Source organism: Mus caroli, unplaced genomic scaffold (assembly GCF_978045245.1).
Source record: "Mus caroli unplaced genomic scaffold, Mus_caroli_1 scaffold_18, whole genome shotgun sequence".
In the NCBI taxonomy this organism is placed as follows: Eukaryota; Metazoa; Chordata; class Mammalia; order Rodentia; family Muridae; genus Mus; species Mus caroli.
This window is the reverse complement of record NW_028227273.1, coordinates 78,872,594-78,894,055: the sequence shown is the minus strand read 5'-3', so window position 1 is coordinate 78,894,055 and position 21,462 is coordinate 78,872,594. Positions and strand designations below refer to the sequence as shown.

At 42.0% G+C, this 21,462-nt stretch overlaps 1 protein-coding gene and 2 pseudogenes across 1 annotated transcript in view; 1 reads left to right on the top strand and 2 right to left on the bottom strand.

The window, feature by feature from the left end:
* Window positions 1–3,186: 3,186 nt before the first annotated feature.
* Window positions 3,187–5,041, bottom strand: LOC110283923 (E3 ubiquitin-protein ligase ZFP91 pseudogene; annotated as a pseudogene).
* Window positions 5,042–14,296: 9,255 nt separating this feature from the next.
* Window positions 14,297–21,462, bottom strand: part of Prdm9 (PR/SET domain 9) — a 21,831-nt gene continuing 14,665 nt past the window's right edge. Inside the window, exon 11 of the mRNA XM_085832883.1 lies at window positions 14,297–15,810. Within this exon, the coding sequence (XP_085689009.1) occupies window positions 14,657–15,810 (1,154 nt within the window). The 3' untranslated portion in view covers window positions 14,297–14,656. The remainder of the gene's footprint in view (window positions 15,811–21,462) is intronic.
* LOC147000519 (BRCA1-associated RING domain protein 1 pseudogene) lies at window positions 18,212–20,420 on the top strand (annotated as a pseudogene).

Below are 21,462 nucleotides of genomic sequence, written 5' to 3'. Positions count from 1 at the left end.
GTCTAGTTCTAAGATTAGAACTATTAACTAGAAGAAGTGGGGAATGAAGAAGTATTAAAAAAGTATAGCAAAGTAAAAACAAAATTCGAGGCTTTTGGGCCCAGGCTTGGGAGTGTAGCCTTTGTGGCTTAGTGCTCCAGGTACTGGTCATAAAACAGATAGCGACATTCCTCCACCTACCCGCTTCCTGGGTTCAATTCAAAGAATGGCACCCTGACCATTACTGGAACCTGCAATGCAAATGTGCTATCTTTAGGGGCTCTTAGATTGTTAGGGGCTCTTAGAAACTGTCTTGAGAGATAACCTGACACTTGTGACTTTATACTTCCTTGTGACTCTTAACTGGTATTTTTGGTATTTTCCAACAACGCCCTCCCCACCTCCATGAATTGTGGTTTCTTCCTTTAAATACCCCCTTACTCAGCTACTCAGCGCACCATGGTCCTCTACCCCTGCGTGGTGTATGACCATGGGCCCGAGAACGCTCTCGAATAAACATCCTCTTGCAGTTGCAGCAAGATCGTTTCTTGTGGGTGATTTTGGGGTGTCGCCTCTCCTGAGTCAGAACGTGAGGGAGTCCTCACGTTGTGGGTCTTTCAAATCTACTTTCCTATAGATAACCCCGAGTTAGCTTTACTTACTATGGTACATCTGGGCTGCTGCTAACTCCAGTTGGGCAGCCCTCCAGGCCATGTTCTAACCCATGGCAGTTCCCCTTCCTCTTCCTGTACTCCCCTTCTCCTCCTCATGGTTCTCTCTCTCTCTGACACCGAAGGCCCAGAAACCTAAACCCCACCTATACCTCTTCCACCTAGCTATTGGCTGTTGACATCTTTATTTACCAATCAGAAACAACTTGAGGCCAAGGTGTATGTGCAGACTCTCTCATTTCTGAGACAACCAAGTCTTGGGGGACACACACTGTACATTACAATAGACCAAACCTAACTATCTCCATATGAATATGTACAGGCTTCCCAACTAAATTGCTTACCCTTTCTTTGTTCAGGGAGAGCTGTTGTGTCCGGCCAGCAGATCACAGCCTGGGTTCTAGCCTGGAAAGGCATTTTGGAAACCTGGGAGAAGAGGGGCTAGGCGGCGAGAGAAAAGAATGAAGCTTAGACAAGATTCTGATCAAAGCTCAATTTTACTATTTCCGGACACTCAGTTATAAAGGAAGGGGGAGGGAACCCGATTTCCCGCCAAACAATCTCTGGGTCCAGTAGCAGGACGTGTGTGCCTCCAAGCAACAAAGGCAGGGTCCAGCAGTAGGCATGGCAGGACGAATGAGCAGGAAGCTCCACCCTTGAGCAAGCAGGTTCAAGCAGATGGGGGGAGACCACAGAGAGTGTGTCATCTTTTTTTTTTTTTAAAGATTATTTATGTAAGTATATTATATATGTAAGTACACTGTAGCTGTCCTCAGACACTCCAGAAGAGGGCGCCAGATCTCATTACAGATGGTTGTGCACCACCATGTGGTTGCTGGGACTTGAACTCTGGACCTTCAGAAGAGCAGTCAGTGCTCTTAACAGCTGAGCCATCTCTCCAGCCCCCACGTGTCATCTTTGAAAGCTCTATGTTCCTGCTTGGAGGCAAAGCAAATCTTCATGGACTATAATTTTTGGCTTTGCACTCAGCAAACTCAGACTGTGAACCACTGGGCTCCATGACATCTACTTGAACAATGTGGTCAAGATGTATCACTCTCAGAGTTATGTGGCCTTGGCATGTCACCCTTGAACTTGCTGTTCATGAAGTTTCAGTCCTGAGGCTGAATGGTTGGCTGCTCTTATAACCATTGGGTTGTTGATATGCACTAGAAGGGAGTGGGCCATAGTTCTTCCATTGTCCATGTAGAAGCGTTTTCTTGTTGGGCTGCAATTGGCCGGTTGATCCAATAAACACAGGATCTGCTCTTTGAGGAGCTTCAAGGTCTTGTTGCAAAGAGGTGAGGGAAGGGAGGAGGAACTCTTGGTTATGTTTATAGTCTACCATAAGAGTGCATGGGAAAGATGGCCACAGGACGAGGATGATCACCAAGGATATTCATTCTCTCTCTCTCTCTCTCTCTTCAACACAGGGTTTCTCTGTGTAGTGCTGGCTGTCCTGGAACTCACTCTGTAGACCAGGCTGGCCTTGAACTCAGAAATTCACCTGCCTCTGCCTCCCAAGTGCTAGGATTAAAGGTGTGCATCACCACTGCCCGGCACCAAGGATATTTTCAACCTTATGTTATTTCTAACTTGCCGTTGATTTGTGGGGAAGAGATATAATGAAGGACATGAGAGTCTTTTTATGCAGTCCAAATGACAAAGTTATGCAACAAATGTTTGATTGTGATTATTTGCCTAACCAAGGGTTAGGAAAGCAAAATCAGGGAGAATTGGAGTCCATTATAGTTATCCCTAGAAAAGGAAAACCAGGTCTAGGGTATTTTTAATGGAGACCATTGACAAGCCTGCACTCCATACAGATAAGATTTCTTGGAAAAGTATTGCTCCTGTATGGGTGGATCAGTGATCTCTTACTTCAGAAAGAATTCTGGCCCCTTAACAGCTAGTGCAGGAACAGTAGCAAGCGGGACACACTGAACCTTCAAGATCCCCCTGAAACTCATCTATATTCATAATTAAGAAAAAATCAGTCAAGAGGAGATTATTGCAAGATTTACAAAAGTTTCATTTCATTTCATAGTTTCATTTTCGAAACTATGGAACTTATGGGAACATTACAACCTGGCTTACCTACTCCAGCTGCCATTCCAAAAAATAGGTATAAAATTATCATGTTTTTTTTTTTTTTGCCCTTCAATTATTTTACTAGATTTTTTAATGCTTTAAAAAAATTTTTTTGTCCACTATAGGTGGAACAACAATATGAACTAACTAGCTAGATCGTATCTCTAGCTGCATATGTAGCAGAGGATGGCCTAGTCGGCCATCATTGGGAAGAGAGGCCCCTTGGTCTTGCAAACTTTATATGTCCCAGTACAGGGGAACGCCAGGGCCAAGAAGTGGGAGTGGGTGCCGGGGGAGCAGGGTGGGGGTGAGGGTATAGGGGACCTTCGGGATAGCATTTGAAATGAAAATGAAGAAAATATCTAATAAAAAAGATTTTTTTTGTCCTTTTTATCTTTTAATTACAAAGCCTGCACTATCCCAGCGCCCAAAGTCTTCCTTTGCACTAGGGTCCAGTAGAGTCTGCATCTTCAATCAGAACCTCGATGGTAGCACCAAGGATATCCGAGTTCGTGACCAGCCCTTCAGTGCCCCCACTGCTGCCACTTTCCACAAAGATCTTCCCGTCAGCCATAAGGCTCACCCGTTCTGTCCCACTGCAGTGTGACATTGACATCCCTTCAGCTTCTAGCAGTAGACACTCTCCAGCTGTTGAGTTTCCCAAGGGCTCAGGAAGAAGAGGAAGCCCCTGACCATCTGCAGGCTGTGTCAGGGGCTCTGGGTTAGTGCCCAAGATATCTGTGTTGGTGATGAGGGCGCCCGCATTGGCTGTCAGAACTTGTGCAATCAGCACCTTAGGGTGGCATTTTGCTTTGTGTGTCACTACACTGTCCTTCTCAAAAAAAAAAAAAATTTTTTTTTTTTGCCACAGATATTGCAAGAAAACTGGTAGAAGGAGTTTGCATCACGTTTCTTCATGTATCAACTTTTTGTCAACAAGTAAATCCACAGATCTCACATAGTAATGGCGTCTCACCAGTATGTACTGCCAGATTGTGGGAACTCTTGAAGGCCCAAGCACAGTATTCACAGATATAATCCCTCGGGTCTGGTCTGTCTGACATGGCTTTGCAAGTCGCAAAAGTTGTTTCTGGAGCCTGAAGAGTCGTCCACAGGAGAGATGGGGACATTTTTTTTTTCCAGCAACTGCTAGTATTTAATGTGGTGCTGCAAACAGCGAGGGTGAGCAAGAACAGTCCCATATCCTCCCATCTCACAACAGACATACTGGATTGGAGGCTTTTTTCTCCTTTTGGGTAACCGTGGACTTGAGTCATCTTTTCGCCTTCTTCCTCTGTTCCTAAGAGGCTCCTCATCTTCCCTAATTTCACCTTCTTCTTCTTCTTTCACTTGTACTTCTATTTCCACTTAAATTTCTTTCTTTCCTTTCTCTTCTTTCACGTTCCCCGATTTTCTCTGTGGCTGTGGGGTTTCCCTTTCAAGGTGGGGCTTGTAAGTCTCATCTCTTGGGTCGTCTTCGAATGATATTTCCTCTTCACTGATTAACATTTCTTCTACCTCCTCCTCTTTCTCATCACTACCAATGCCACCGGGAGACTGATGTTCTTCTGGAACGTCATTATAAAGTTGATCTGTAATTGGTTCTGTCTTGCAGATAAGTTACAACGAACCAGTCTCGGACCTAGAGTTCTGAGTATTCTCACTGTCTTGAAAGCAAGAGACAGAGGTGCTGCTACTACTGTGCCAGCTCCGGCTAGGTCTAGTTGCATTAATGGGAGCTTCCCGAAGGAGGACAGAATCATCTTCTTTCGCTTCCTCGGGATTTTTATCTGTTGTTATTTATTTATTTATTTGTTTGTTTATTTATTTATTTATTTTCTATACACTGGACTCGCCGACTCTTCTTGTCCTGAGCAGGAGACAAGCAAGCTGAGTATCCCGGCCGGGGCTGCTTCTCCGCGAGGATACTCAGCCTTTCTTTGGCGGGACACAGCAGCTGCGGCGGCGGCGATGGCAGGCGGCCACAGTGGTCCAGTCAAGGTCCCCACCTCCCCACAACGCGTTGCTGCTCGAGGTTTCTGACAGAGCAACTCCGAAGCCAAGTCCGCCGCTACTGCCAGCCCCCTTCCTGGTCCTGCTGCTCCCGGAATCCCGGCTCCTCCTCCCACGTCCCCAACGCCACCCCACCCCCCACCCCCATCATCTGGGCTTGTCCGTCCCCCAACACCTGCATCCCAGGCGGTGGAACTGGCTTCCTCGTCCCCCTTGACTCGCTCACTCCTGAGCGCCTCTTCTCTCCCTTTCCCCGTTCCGCCCGTTCTGAGACGCTCCCTCCCCATCAGTCCCCTGCCATTCAAGCCAGAGACCAGCTGTGGCGCCTGTGTGCACCTGTACTTTATCGTAGATTTAAAAGATTGTTTTTATACTATTCCTTTGCATCCAGATAACTGCAAAAGTTTTGCATTCGGTGTGCCAATTTGTAATTTTAAAGAATCCATGAAGTGATACCTTTGGAAAGTTTTGCCTTAAGGAATGGCTAAATAGCCCTACATTATGTCAAAAAAAAAATTGTTGCTGCTTCAAACAAGAGATTGGGACTTGAATCCTTCTGTGTATATTATTCATTATGTGGATATTTTATTAGCTGATCTCTCTGAAGGAGTTTTACCACAAGCCTTTGCTCTTATACTAAAAGCTTTAAAATCTTGGGGATTAATTGTTCCAGAAAAGATTCAAAGACAATATCCTTTTCAGAATTTGGGACATCGGCTATATCCTAAACAAATTGTGGCACAGAAAATTCAAATAAAAAGATAATTTACTTACTTTAAATGATTTTCAAAAGCTGTTAGGGGGTGTTAATTGGCTAAGACCTCATCTTAAGCTTACCACAGAACTTAAACCTCTGTTTGATATTCTCAAGGGGATGCAAATCCTAATTCCCCGACAATTAACTGATGAGGGACGAATGGCTTTGCAGAAAGTAGAGGAAGCTATTAGTCAACAACAGATACATTGTATATGCCATGATCAATTGTGGGCTGTTTGCATTCTTGCTACTTCTCATGCACCCACAGAAGTTCTTTGGCAAAAGGGACCATTACTGTAAATTCATCTTTCTTCATCTCCAAACAAAGCTCTAACACCCTATTATGAAGCAGTTGCTGTGTTAATACAGATTGTAGGGCTGGGTGGTGGTAGCGCACGTCTTTAATCCCAGCACTCGGGAGGCAGAGGCTAGGCGGATCTCTGAGTTCGAGGCCAGCCTGGTCTACAAAGTGAGTTCCAGGACAGCCAGGGCTATACAGAGAAACCCTGTCTCGAAAAACCAAAAAAGAAAAAAAGAAAAAAAAATACAGATTTTCATGATAAAAATCACGAAAGTATTTGGGGAAAGAACCTGATAAAATGTTTATTCCTTATTCCAAACAACCATTAAATTGGTTATTGCAGAACACTGATATTTGGCCTATTGCATGTGCAAATTTTCCAGGCAAAATTGATAATCATTTTCTGAAAGACAAGTTGTTACAATTTGCCTCTGTGCATGCTTTTATATTTCCTGTAAATTTATGCATGCAGCCCATAGAAGATGCACTTACTGTATTTACAGATGGTTCATCTAATGGCAGGCTATGTAATTGGATCACATGTTCATTCTCTTGAGTGTTCCTCTGCTTCAGCACAAATAATTAAACTATATGCTGTAGCTGTTGTTTTTGAAATGCTAAAAAAATCAAACTTTTAATTTGTATACTGATAGCCAATATATAACTCATGGGTTACAATTGTTGGAAATTGTTCCTTTTTTAGATACTGCTAATTCTCAATTTTTGCAATTATTTATGCAAATACAACTCACTTTAAGAGAACATACTGTTCCTTACTTTATAGGACATTTAAGAGCTCATACTGGATTGCCCAGACCACTTAGTGAAGGCAATGCCACAACAGATTTGTTTACCAGGCAGATTATACTCCTTTCACAGGAACAATTGGCCAAACATTGCTGTTGATCACCAAAGATGTCTGAATGGCCCAAGAAATGAAGCTCATCTTTCTGCTGCCTACCAGAAACACATATTAGTTTTAAAGATTGGTACTGCCTTAGAGTAAAAGGATAAACAAATGTTTATCCAGTCAAATAAGACCAGAAAGCAAGCAAGCATCACTATCTGAATATCTGACAAAGTAAATTTCAATCTAAAACTACTGGAATTTAAAACACAGATTAAGCCTGGTGTGGTAGCGCACACCTTTAATCCCAGCACTTGGGAGGCAGAGGATTTCTGAGTTCGAGACCATCTACAAAGTGAGTGCCAGGACAGCCAGGGCTATACAGAGAAACCCTGTCTCGAGAAACCAAAAAACAACAACAAAAAAACCAAACACAGATTAACATTGATCCACTAATAATAAATGATTTGAAAACCTCACTTTCTCCAATAGACAGTTCATCTGGACACAAACAGGAAAACATCAGAATTAATTGACATCATACATCAAATATACTGAACAAATCTGAACAAATATTTACAGAACATTCTATCCAAACATCAAAGAATATGCATTCTACTTAGAATCATATGGAAGCTTTTCTAAAACAGTCCACATCTTGGGATATAAAAAAAAATCTTTAAAAATTCAAAAAGATTGAAATTACTTCTTATATACGATCTGACCACAATGTAATCTAACAAAAGTGACAGCAAAAACCACCTCTAGTAAATACAAAAACTTATTGTCTTAGTCAGGGTTTCTCTAGAGTCACAGAACTTATGGATAGTCTCTATATAGTAAAAGAATTTATTGATGACTTACAGTCGGCAGCCCAATTCCCAACAATGGTTCAGTCGCAGCTGTGAATGGAAGTTCAAGGATCTAGCAGTTACTCAGTCTCACACGGCAAGCAGGCGAAGGAGCAAGAGCTAGACTCCCTTCTTCCAATGTCCTTATATTGTCTCCAGCAGAAGGTGTAGCCCAGATTAAAGGTGTGTTCCACCACACCTTTAATCCCAGATGAAACGTGTAGCCCAGATTAAATCTCCTTAAACTCGGAGATTTAATCTTCTGGAATCCATAGCCACTATGGCTCAAGATCTCCATACCAAGATCCAGATAAGGATCTCCAAGCCTCCAGATAAGGGTCACTGGTGAGCCTTCCAATTCTGGATTGTAGTTCATTCCAAATATAGTCAAGTTGACTACCAGGAGTAGCCACTACACTTATCGAGATTAAATAACTCATTACTGAATGATGAATGGATCAAAAAAGAAATCAAGAAAAAAAATACTCCCTGGAACTAATTTAAGTGGAAAATACAACACAACAATACTTCTAAGACAGACTGAAATCATCCCTATCGGAGAAATTTACTGCTCTAACTATCTACATTAAAAATCTGGGAGTAAGGGTCCCTGATTTGCTGAGAATGGCACCCCAGACTCAACAAGTATGCAATAGTTGCAGGGTCAACTTAAAATCTGTCCTAGGGTAGGAGTGGATGACTTTTTCTTTTCTTTTCCCTTGATTTGTTGGTTCTATCTCAGGGGTATAGGTTCTTTTGTGATTGGTTAAGGCTCTGGGGAATTTGGGGGACTTTTGCTAACTAACTATAGTTGGCTCAAACTAAATGGCAGGCAGATTCTGTAGCTCCTGATTGGCTCTCCATAAGGTTGGCTCAGGCCAGGTGGTGGGGCAGCTTCCTGGGCAGCTTCCTGGTTGGCTGCCTGTGAAGGGTGCTTTTTTTCTGGAGTTGACTGTTTTCAACTTTTCCAGTTCTCGGAAACATAAACGTAGGTCTAGTCTCCTAAACAGCCAGTTTGCAGCCTGTCATGGAGTCAGTACGGTTCTGGCTAACTCTGTTCTCTCATGGACATAGAATATGGGACTTTGAGGAAACCCAGAGGTCAGCTACAAGTGCAGATGGCCAGCCTAGGCTGGAGTAATGGCTGTGGGACCCAGGCTAGATCTGGCTGGCTGCATGGGCTGGATTGGCAGCAGAATGACAAGTATGGGGTGGTAGTGGAAAATCACCAGGCTGGACCCTGGAGGAGGATGTGGAAAGTCTAGGTTTGTGTGGTGGAAGCAGTGCCTCAATAGTGTTTTTTGTTTGTTCGTTTTTTCAGGACAGAGTTTCCTTGTGTAAGAGTCCTGGCTGTCCTGGAACTCACTTTGTAGACCAGGCTGGCCTCAAACTCACTGAGATCTACCTGTCTCTGCTTCCTGTGTAGTGGGATTAAAGGCCTGTGCCACCACCACCTGGTTTCAATAGTCCTTTTAAAGGTGGCATTTTTCTACATTAGTGTATGTAGTGGGCTTCATTGTGATATTTTCACACCTGTGTGTAAGGTATTTATTTTCCTTACTTCCCACACTTGTTCCAGCTCACTAATTTCCTAATCCTATTCTGTAATAGATCCTCCTCCTACATTTATGTCTTTTGTTTGTTTAGATTTCCACACATGAAAGATAAACTATAGTACTTATGTTTCTGAGTCTGGCATACTTTGCTAAACATACCTAATTGTATCAGCTTTCTTGGAAATGATGTTCATCTGTTCTTAATGGCTAAGTAATTCTCTACTATCTGTCTAACTATCTATCTATCTATCTATCTTTTATAGTCTACTTGTCTACACACACACACACACACAGAGAGAGAGAGAGAGAGAGAGAAAGAGAGAGAGAGAGAGAGAGAGAGAGAGAGAGAGAGAGAGAGAGAGAGAGAGAGAGAGGAGCTCTAGGATTACTCTAGAGGAATAGAATACATTATTTCTCTGATTAGCAGCCCCAAATAAACACACACACATATGCACATACAAATAAAGTGTACATGTGTATAGGTGTACCTACATAACCATCAGACACACAATAATGCCCATACCTAGGCCACATCCATAAACGTTTTCATAAATGCATGTAAGGTACATAAAATCCACACATGTACTTATTTACATATGTGCACAGTCTGGATGTCATCTCTTTGTTTTCAGAAGCTGGAAGATTCCAAGAGCCCAGGAGCCTGGCAGGAGAATAGAAAAAAGAATAGGTAATTGTGAAATACTCTTCCCTAGTCCAGTGCGCTGGATAGTTTTATGTCAAACTTATACTTTAGAAGAGGATCTCTCAGCCGGGCCGAGGTGGCGCACGCCTTTAATCCCAGCACTTGGGAGGCAGAGGCAGGCGGATTTCTGAGTTTCTGAGGGCTATACAGAGAAACCCTGTCTCGAAAAACCAAAAAAAAAAAAAAAAAAAAAAAAAAAAGAAAGAAAGAAAGAAAAGAAAGAGGAAAAGAAAAAGAAAAAGAAAAAAAAAAAGGATCTCTCAACTGAGAAAATGTCTGCACTAGATTCACCTATGGTGATTTTCTCAAGTAAGGATTGATATGGGCTGGAGAGATGATTCAGAGGTTAAGAGCACACTGACTGCTCTTCCAGAGGTCCTGAGTTCAATCCCCAGCAATCACATGGTGACTCACAACCAGATCCGATGCCCTCTTCTGGTGTGTCTGAAGACAGTGACAATGTACTCATATACATAAATAAATAAAATCTTTTTTTTTTTTAAAGAAAGTATTAAAAAGAAGAAGAAGAAGAAAAAGGATTGATGTGGGAGGTGCCAGCTCATTGTGGGTAGTCCACATCTGGGCTGGTGGTCTTGGGTGCTATAAGAAAGCAGGTTGTGCAAGCCATGAAGAACAAATCAGTAAAGCAGCACTTCTCTATGGCCTCTGAATTACCTCCTGCTTCCAATTTCCTGCCCTGCTTGATTTTCTGCCATCACTTCCTTCGATGATGTACTGTAACCTGGAAGTATATGATAAAATAAACCCTTTTCTTGCCAAGCTGCTTTTTTCTTAGTTAGGGTTTTACTGCTGTGAACAGACACCATGACCAAGGCAAGTCTTATAAAAAACAACATTTAATTGGGGCTGGCTTACACGTTCAGAGGTTCAGTCCATTATCATCAAGGTGGGAGCATGGCAGTATCCAGGCAGGCATGGTGCAGGAGGAGCTGAGAGTTCTATGTCTTCATCCAAAGGCTGCTAGTGGAAGACTCACTTCCAGGCAACTAGGGTGAGGATCTTATACCCACACCCACAGTGACACACCCATTCCAACCAGGTCACACCTATTCCAACAAGGCCACACCTTCAGATGGTGTCACTCCCTGGTCCAAGGATATACAAACCATCACATTCCACTCCCTGGTCCCCAGACTTGTTCAAAAACATGAGTCTATGGGGGCCATGCTTAAACATAGCATAATGCAAAATGCATTTAGTCCAACTTTCAAAGTCCTCATAGTCTATAGCAGTTGCAACAATGTTAAAAATCCAAAGTTCAAGGTCTGTTCTGAGATTCATTCAACTTAGTTAACTGTAATCCCCAAAGCAAGGCAGGAAACCAGCTGGGCAAACTCCAAACTCTGCATCTCCATGGCTGATGTCAAAGCGGTCTTCAGATCTCCACTCCTGTTTCATCTTTGTTGACTGCAACAAACTGCTTTCTCCTGGGCTGGTTCCACTCCCTGTTAGCAGCTGTCCTCAGCATGCATCCCATGGCTCTGGCATCTTTAACATCTTTGAGTCTCCAAGGCAATTTCAATGTTACAGCTTCTTGTTTCAGTGTCTGGGATTCCACTTGATCTTTTGGACTCCTCCTAAGGGCTAGCATTACTTTTCCAGTTCTGCCCTCTGTAGCACTCTAAGCTCAGGTTGATCCACTCCACTACGGCTGCTGTTCTTGGTGATCATCCCATGGACTGACATTTCCAATACATTGGGGTGTTCCACTCCAACTAGGCTTCACCAATAGCCTCTCATAGGCTCTCTTCAGGGTGCCAAGCCTCAGATCCTTTGCATGACCCCTTCAGTCCTTGGCCATCAACTACAGCTGAGGCTTCACCTACTCCAATGGCCTTCCCTGGCCTCTCACAGTGCTAAGCCTCAGCTTCTCTCCATGATCCCTTCATTCCTTCACAAGCAGTACCACCTGAGTGACTCTTACACATTACCAAGTCCAGCCGCAGCATGAGGTACAACCTTGGGTACGTCTGGAACACAGCTTCTTTGTACTCCCAGAAAACAATTTCCAGAAGATTTCACCTCAGTGATGCTGGTCTCTTCTTAATCACTGCTAATTCCTTAGCTCCAGCTAGCTAGCATCAATTTTCTCAGTAGTTCCTTCCATTCTTAACTCTAGAGCCAGAGCCACATGGCTGAAGCTGCCGAGTTCTGCTGCTTACAGGAACTAGAACATGATCCCCTTGTACTATTACATTATCACTAGCTTTATGTTTTCTAAATCCTTCACTGCCTAAGCTTGGCTATCCAGGTTCTTGCTCTGTAGATTGACCTTGAATGCAGAGATCTGCATGCCTGTCTCATGGGATTAAAGGTGTGTACCACCATGCCTGGTTCTAAATTAAGCTGGGTAGAGTCTTGCCCCAAGGTCCCACTCCCTTAATCTGTTATTTCCTAGAACACAGGATGTTGCTCCATTTCACTTCCTAGTATGCCTTTAATACTCGAACCATATATTTTATATTTTGCCTTTCTAAGCTTGCTATGCTTGTACAAACTTCACTATGTGAGACCTAACCAGAGAACAAAGTCTCTGCTGGGCTTTTTTAAAACTTCCTTTGTCAATGCAATTAATGCAATTAATCCAAGTCTCTTCACCTTAGCCTCAGGCAGACTTTTCAGACAAGGGTAAAAAGTAGCCACATTCTTCACCAAAATACCACAAAAACAGTCTTTATGCCACATACAGAAATTCTTCTCCTTTGAAATCTCTTGGGTCAGATCAACAAAGTTCAAATTACTCCCAGCAACAAAGTCTTCCATATTCCTACTAGGATGACCCATTAAGCCCCATTTAAAGCATTCCACTGAGTTCCAAATCCAAAGTCCAAAAATCCACATTCTTTCAAATAAAAGCATGGTCAGGCCTATTACAGCAATACCCCACTCCCAGTACCAACTCTGTCTTAGTTAGGGTTTTACTGCTGTGAACAGACACCATGACCAAGGCAAGTCTTATAAAAAACAACATTTAATTGGGGCTGGCTTACACGTTCAGAGGTTCAGTCCATTATCATCAAGGTGGGAGCATGGCATTATCCAGGCAGGCATGGTGCAGGAGGAGCTGAGAGTTCTATGTCTTCATCCAAAGGCTGCTAGTGGAAGACTCACTTCCAGGCAACTAGGGTGAGGATCTTATACCCACACCCACAGTGACACACCCATTCCAACCAGGTCACACCTATTCCAACAAGGCCACACCTTCAGATGGTGTCACTCCCTGGTCCAAGGATATACAAACCATCACAGTCATGGTGTCTCATCACACAGAAACCATAACTAAGACACCCAATTATGCTTCAAATCTCAAATAGTTCTCCGTGGATCCTAGACTTAATTCTTTAATACTTTTTTTGTTTTAAGATAGGTTCTCTCTGTGTAGCTCTGGATGTCCTAGACATTCACTATGTAGTACAGGCAGGCTTACCTTGAATTCATAGAAATCTATCTACTTATGTCTCCTAAGTGCTGGGTTTAAAGGTATGCATCACCATGCCTGGCTATGAGTCACTAATACTTTATTCACTGTAGTGACCTCAGAATTATACCTTTCCAGGGACTGAAATTCCACAAAGACCTGAACTCAGAATATGAGTTCTATAAGGTCCTCCTGATTTTCTCTCTTCAAGTGATTAATGGGGTATTAATGAAATAGTTGGGCTTCAGATTTGTATGGAGACAAATTTTATCAGACCATGAAGCTAACTAACTAAGTAAAATAAAAACAGAAAACACAGAGGGGATTTGTGGGAGAAAGAACTGAGAGATGTCCTTGAGTACCCAAGGAACCTTCTTCTGTTTTGTTTGTTTGTCTATTGTTTGTTTGTGTCCTGGCCCACGGACAGTCGAACAGGGTCTGGGGAACCACCTGGGGAGAGAATGAAAGGTGAGAAACAAAAGGACGGACAGCAAGTCTGACTGATCAAGCTGTCATATTTTTATTATTCCCAGGCAGGTTTTATGCCCACAGAAGCAGAGTATGGGTAGGGGGATGACACAGAATCGCTTTGTTTCTGGGGGAACGCACCTGTTCCCAAAAGCAGGATATTGGCTAGGTAAAAAGTTCAGCAGGAGGAACAGAACTCTATGTAGTACTTTCCCATAGAGGCCTCAACTTTTTCCCACAGAAATCTCAACTAAGCTAATACTTTTCCACTAAGGTTACTAAGACTTTGTAAGTAAGCACTTATGGCTGGCAAGGCAGCTAACATTCAAACAGGGTGGCTCCTAACAGTTTGTTTTTGTTTGCTTTGTTTTTGAGGAGGGGTTGTTCGTTTGTTTTTCTAACTTATCTCACTTGAAACTGAGAATTTGTAGCAGGGCGCCTTTAATCCCAGCACTTGGGAGGCAGAGGCAGGCGGATTTCTGAGTTCGAGGCCAGCCTGGTCTATAGAGTGAGTTCCAGGACAGCCAGGGCTATACAGAGAAACCCTGTCTCGAAAAACCAAAAAAAAAAAAAAAAGAAAAAAAAGAAAAGAAAGAAAATGAGAATTTGTAATGGGGTTTTACCCCTAGTATTGGGGAGGCAGAAGCTAGCAACTCTGATTTTGAGGCCAACCTGATCTACAGAAAAAGTTCTAAGACAACCAGGCTGCACAGAGAACTCTGTCTTTAAAAACTGAAAAAGAAAAGAAAAAGAAAGGGATTTAATTCCCTTTTCTAATCATTTTATATTCTAGTTTTAAAAATCAGTAGACTCCTTAGAAGTTTTAGCAGAACAGATGTTTAGTGACTACATTTGTCTTCCTGTAATTGTTGAGATGTGGTTTTATTGCTGTTGGCTTTCTCATTCTTTTTGAAAATATATTACTTCTCTCTTGTATGTGTCCTCTGGTGCTGGATGAGGTCTGACTTCTGTTTAAAGCCTCACCCACACTCCCTGTAAACATAGGGCTTCTCCCCTGTGTGTGTCCTCTGGTGCTGGATGAGGTTTGACTTCGCTGTAAAGCCCCGCCCACACTCCCTGCAAACATAGGGCTTCTCCCCTGTGTGTGTCCTCTGGTGATTGATGAGGTTTGACTTCACTGTAAAGCCCCGCCCACACTCCCTGCAAACATAGGGCTTCTCCCCTGTGTGTGTCCTCTGGTGCTGGATGAGGTTTGACTTCGCTGTAAAGCCCCGCCCACACTCCCTGCAAACATAGGGCTTCTCCCCTGTGTGTGTCCTCTGGTGCTTGATGAGGTTTGACTTCACTGTAAAGCCCCGCCCACACTCCCTGCAAACATAGGGCTTCTCCCCTGTGTGTGTCCTCTGGTGCTGGATGAGGTTTGACTTCGCTGTAAAGCCCCGCCCACACTCCCTGCAAACATAGGGCTTCTCCCCTGTGTGTGTCCTCTGGTGCTTGACGAGGTCTGACTTCTGCGTAAAGCCCCGCCCACACTCCCTGCAAACATAGGGCTTCTCCCCTGTGTGTGTTCTCTGGTGCTGGATGAGGGCTGACTTCGCTGTAAAGCCCCGCCCACACTCCCTGCAAACATAGGGCTTCTCCCCTGTGTGTGTCCTCTGGTGCTTGACGAGGTCTGACTTCTGCGTAAAGCCCCGCCCACACTCCCTGCAAACATAGGGCTTCTCCCCTGTGTGTGTCTTCTGGTGCTCATTGACATTTGACTTATCACTGAAATATTGTCTTTCAATACTTGAGATTTCTGATGCAATAAATGATTTATCGACTGTGTCCTCTGTATTTGTTGTCTGGCCTGTTCTGAGCTCTTCCACAGTTCTCTTACTTTCCTCAGATCTCATTTGTTCTTTGAGTGTGCTGGGAAAGGTTGTTGAAATCCTCTGCCTGGGTTTGGATTTTCTTTTTACTTCATTGCTGGCCTTGTCATTTTTGTTCTGTGAATCAACATGTTGTTCCTGAAGCTGATCTGAACAGGGATCTCCTGGTTTGGGATTTATTCTTGCAGACGTTCCTGGGAAGATTTCAGTGCGATGATTCCATTCCACATGTTGAGTGAGGAATTTCTGACTTGAGAAGGCCAAAGAGCACAAAAGACAAGGATGAATTTCTGTCCTTAGTTCTGTGGAAAGATAAAGTTTTTGATGAGACTGAATATAATAAATTGCTTAGGCATCTGATTTTCTATGTGGTCAGGCCTATCCCATTACTTAGTCTTCATGAGTTAAGGCACACTCAGCTAGGTTTGATGGTTCAAAGACAATCTGGTCAATGGGGTAGGATTCTATAGCCAACACAAGTTGTCTATCTCCCATCAAGTGCAGTGAGTGCATTCCATCATCCTTTGGGTTTTTTTATTTTTGTCATTTTTGTTTGTTTGGGGTTTTTGTTGTTGTTTTGTTTTTTTGAGACAGGGTTTCTCTGTGTATTCCTGGCCATGCTAGAATTTGCTTTGTAGACTAGAGTGGCCTTGAACTCACAGAGATTCTCCTGCCTCTGCCTCCCGAGTGCTGGAATTAAAGGTGTGCACCACCTTTATTTTAATTTTTTTATTCTGTTATTTTATTGGATTTTTCTTTATTTACATTTCAAATATTTTTATTCTGTTTTTATTTTAACTACATGTCCTCCAAGTAGGATCAGAAACAACCTTATTCTTGGTGTAAACTGCAACGGCAAGCAAGCCCTACAAACTATAAGCATTTTTGGTTTTTATATCCTACCTTACCCAACAACCCTACCTCACCCAGTTCCACTTAGTCAGATGTCTGGTCACCTTTCCCTATGCACTCTCTGCACCTATTTCATACTATGGAGACATAACAACACTTCCTTAGGTGGAATTTCCCTTACTGGGTTTTCATAAAAAAGGAAAATTAAAGGTAACTGGAGCCCATCCAGCTAGAAGATCAACAACTATGAGTACCTGGGTAGAGTTGTTGATAAAAACAGCATATGAGTTCGAAATTGTCTTCTCATTCTAAGACATAGTCAGTTGGGGGTTCTCCTTTAGGTTAAAGAAGACAGGATGTTCTGGGTCCTGCTGACTAAAAGTGTGCTCCTGCTGCCACACCTTGGCTATAAAGTATCTTTCTCAATGATCCACAAATTGTAAAATGAAAGTTAATTTTCTCCTCATACCAAGTATTCATGCTTATTTCATTTACGTTTAGCCCATTTCAAATATAACAAAAATCCTGTTTCAAAACACATTCTTACTCAGATGTCTTCTCTCTGCGACCCACTAGTCCTTTGCATGCAACCCTTTCCCCCTGGAAACTGAAGCAATCTCTAAGGTGGTTGCACACTGCACTATATTTTTGAAAATTAGCCAAAGCATCATTGTAGAACAAAGAACTGAAACCCCACTATTGCCTCACTCTCACTATCCTGGGACCAGTCACAGGCTCTACATTAACAGGCTCACATGCATTTCTCTGGCATCTGCTTCCTTCCATGAAATGACTTCAACCTGTTCTCAAAAGTGCAGACCTTTTATGCCTTGAGACAGTTACAACAGCTATCTCCTCTATCTGAGACCACCTGTTTGCCCCTCCCAAATCTTCCTTCAATATCCTTTATATTTACGTCTACTCCACGGGCCTCTAAACACTTTTCCTGACTCTGCATAGGTCTGTACAAGTATGCATGCTTCCCTAGCCCATGAGTCAGCTAAAGAGCAGGCATTTCAATATTTTTGTTTATTTTATATATTTTTTCTCTCCTGGCACAGAGCTACAATTTACCTGACGTCTAACTGACATAGTGCCAGATGACATATTTATATTATTTACATATATGAAAGAAATTAAAAAGAAACCAAAAGGAAGGATCAGAATAAACTAATTCAGTAAAAAAGTTGATGGGTACGTGAAAACTTTTCTCTTGGTTTTTTTTTTTTTTTCTGGCCTCTAACCTTATAGCACTATATGTTGTTGTATATTTTGTTCATGATCTTTAATTTCAGAAGTTCTCAAAAATTTACTGAATTTATATTGTATTTCACTTAGCTTAAGAATTGAAACACAAGGGCTGGAGAGATGGCTCAGAGGTTAAGAGCACTGACTGCTCTTCCAGAGGTCCTGAGTTCAAATCCCAGCAACCACATGGTGGCTCACAACCATCTGTAATGGGATCTGATACCCTCTTCTGGTGTGTCTGAGAACATTGATAGTGCACACTCATACATATTTAATAATAAATAAATAATTAAAAAAAAAGAATTGAAACACAAGATGTCTTGAGGGCTCTGAAACGCCACACAACAGTGTTCTACTGCCTGAGTGCACCCATCTAAGGTGATTCTTGCAGCCCAGGGTCTGCTTCAGGAAAAAGTCTCCTCCTCCTTCATGCAGGCCATGAAGCGGGCTACCTAGAGCTCCTAGGTACATATCCGCGCAGTACTTGCACTCCTGTAGAGGCTACTGCTCCCACTGCTCTAATATTCTGAAGGAGCCCGTGCATTTAGAAGGGTGTGGACATGTCTTCTGTAATGACTGTACAAGTGACTGTGTTGGAACAGGATGTGTTACACTCCAGCTTGGATCCTAGACTTCAAGATAAACGGGCAATTGGACAGTATGGCCCAGCTTTACAGTACGCTTCAAAACTTGATACATGATAATAAACTTTTAGATCCAAAAGACGACACCTCTGGACAATTTTATTTGGTTATGAAGAAAGGAAGAATAATTTAATAAAAATGTAGCTTAGCCCTCAAAGTAAGAAGGTCAGATATGCTGTGAATAAATTGTATAAACACAGTACAGACCCAGCCACAAAAGACAAAAGGATGACAAACCCTGGCATGCTTCGGTGTATATGAAGTTGTTTCTACAAGTCCTCATGAAGTTGTTTCTAAGAAGGCTAAAGCAGTTTCCTAGAACATCTGCAAAAAAGCAGTAGAAGAAATCTTTACCTGAGATCAACCTGGAGTGGAATTTAAAGTCAGGAAAGAAGATAGTAGATTTGAGTCCAAAGAGGAATTAGAAGGCCTCCCTCTGCAGCCAACCACCAGTAAATAGTGAAATAGACTAATTAGCCAGTAGCTCTGTTACAGAATTTGAATGGTCTGAAAGCTTGACTGAAGTCTCTATAACCGCTGAGCATATAGTGTCTCCAGACACTGTGAGCAACAGTGAAGAGACTACTGAAAGTCTGTATAAAATATCTTCATTCAGTAGGGCATAATGGAAATCCCAAAGGTTACAGCTGGTCTCCCAATCCTATTTCTAAAAGATGTGAGAGCCAACATTCCAACATTTGTTAGGCCAATGTTGCTTGTAGAAAACATACTTGTGACTGTTCTTCACTTCCTATGGTTGTACAGTTTATGTCACACTCAAGAGAAATATTAACATATCAGAAGGCTCCCTTAGCCTTTCACCAGGCACATTCTCACTTCTGCTGAATAACTCAGCTCACACACAAAGATGTTAAATCCCTCCATAGTGAAGCTGTCACCCAATATTATGGATAGAGGGAAAAATCACAGAGGGAAAATTTTTGCTTCATATTGCTTCTATTAAGGGCAATATGCCCTCTGTTGAATACTTCATACAAAATGAAAATGACTCAAATGTTCAAGACCATGCTGAATGGACACCATTGTATGAAGCCTGCAATCTTGGGCACCTGAAGGTGACCAGCATAATGCTTTGGTGAACACTACTGGCTATCAGAAAAACTCATAACTTTATCATGCAAAAGAATGGGAACATGGATCTAGTCATGGTATTACTGTCCTATGGTTCCTCCAGGAATGCTGCTAATGTATTTGGTGTATAACCTCATGGGTTATATAGACTGTCCTAGCCACTGTTCTGATGTTGTGAAGAGACACCATTACCAAGGTAACTCTTATAAAAGAAAGCATTTAATTAGAGGTCTTGCTTACATTTTTAGAGGTTAGAACATTATCATCCTGTCAAGGAGCATGGCAGTAAGCATGGTGCTGGAGAAGTAGTTGAGAGCTACATCCTGATCATCAGACAAACTAAGAGATACTAGGTCTCACGTGGGCTTTTGAAAGCTTAAACCCCAACCCCTGTGACACACTTTCTCTAACAAGGCTACAGCTCCTAATCCTATCAAAGAGTTCCTCCACTCCCTGACAACTTAGCATTCAAATATGAGCTTAAGAGCTCACTCTTATTCAAACCACCACACAGAGAGATTATTGTTGCTGCTACCAGAGAGGAATGAATCATTTTCAACTAACAAGTGCTTGGTCATGGATGCAGGGCAACAGAAGAATGGGCTGCTGATACTTATAGGCAGTAGGCTTTCTTCAGAACAACAGAAACATGCTCAGCAAACTTGAGGTAGTTCTGAAGGTCTAAAAATGTGCTGAGTTTGACAGTACAGTAACTCACATCATTGTTCCTGTTGATAAAGCTCAAAGTACTTGTATGCTTGGGATTCCCAAATGGATGATAGCTCTTGAAGTTTGATTGGATGAAAGCTTTGCTGCAAAGCAAAGTTACATGAACAGGAAGTACAAAATTCCACAGAGGTCCACTGAGGAGCAGGCTTAACAGAGAGCAGCTGTTACCAAAGCCTTTTAATGGATGTTACTTCTTTTGTGGGGAGAAATGTCAAAAATCATTCAAAGGACCTTAAGTTCATTGATGTAGCAGAGGACTTGTAGAAAGTCCTAGCCATACTGACATGACTCAAAACATCAACACAATTGCGCGCTGTTGGGGTATGCTGTGTGAAAATGTGTTTCTGTCCTTCCTCACCTACACAAGGCATTCTCTGGCTTTAATAAAAATCTGATGGCCAATTAGCTGGAAGGTGGGACTTCCTGGGAGGGAGAAAGGAAGAAGAAGAAGAAGAAGAAGAAGAAGAAGAAGAAGAAGAAGAAGAAGAAGAAGAAGAAGAAGAAGAAGAAGAAGAAGAAGAAGAAGAAGAAGAAAGAAGAAGAAAAGAAAGAAGAAGAAAGAAGAAGAAAAGAAAGAAGAAGAAAGAAGAAGAAGAAGAAAAGAAGAAGAAGAAGAAGAAAAGAAGAAGAAGAAGAAGAAGAAGAAAAGAAGAAGAAGAAGAAAAGAAGAAGAAGAAGAAGAAGAAAAGAAGAAGAAGAAGAAGAAAAGAAGAAGAAGAAGATGAAGAAGAAGAAAAGAAGAAGAAGAAGAAGAAGAAGAAAAGAAGAAGAAGAAGAAGAAGAAGAAGAAAGAAGAAGAAGAAGAAGAAGAAGAAAGAAGAAGAAGAAGAAGAAGAAGAAGAAGAAAAGAAGAAGAAGAAGAAGAAGAAGAAGAAAGAAAAAGAAAGGAGAAGAAAGAAGAAGAAAGAAGAAGAGGAAGAAGAAGAAGAAGAAGAAGAAGAAGAAGAAGAAGAAGAAGAAGAAGAAGAAAGAAAGAAAGAAGAAGAAGAAGAAAGAAGAAGAAGAAGAAAAAGAAAGAAGAAGGAAGAAGAAGAAGAAGAAGGAAGAAGAAGAAGAAGAAAAGAAGAAGAAGAAAAGAAGAAGAAGAAGAAAAGAAGAAAAAGAAAGAAGAAGAAAGAAGAAGAAGAAGAAGAAGAAGAAGGAGAAGAAGAAGAAGAAGAAGAAGAAGAAGAAAGAAGAAGAAAAGAAAGAAGAAGAAAGAAGAAGAAAAGAAAGAAGAAGAAAGAAGAAGAAGAAGAAAAGAAGAAGAAAAGAAGAAGAAGAAGAAGAAGAAGAAGAAGAAGAAGAAAAGAAGAAGAAGAAGAAAAGAAGAAGAAGAAGAAGAAAAGAAGAAGAAGAAGATGAAGAAGAAGAAAAGAAGAAGAAGAAGAAGAAGAAGAAAAGAAGAAG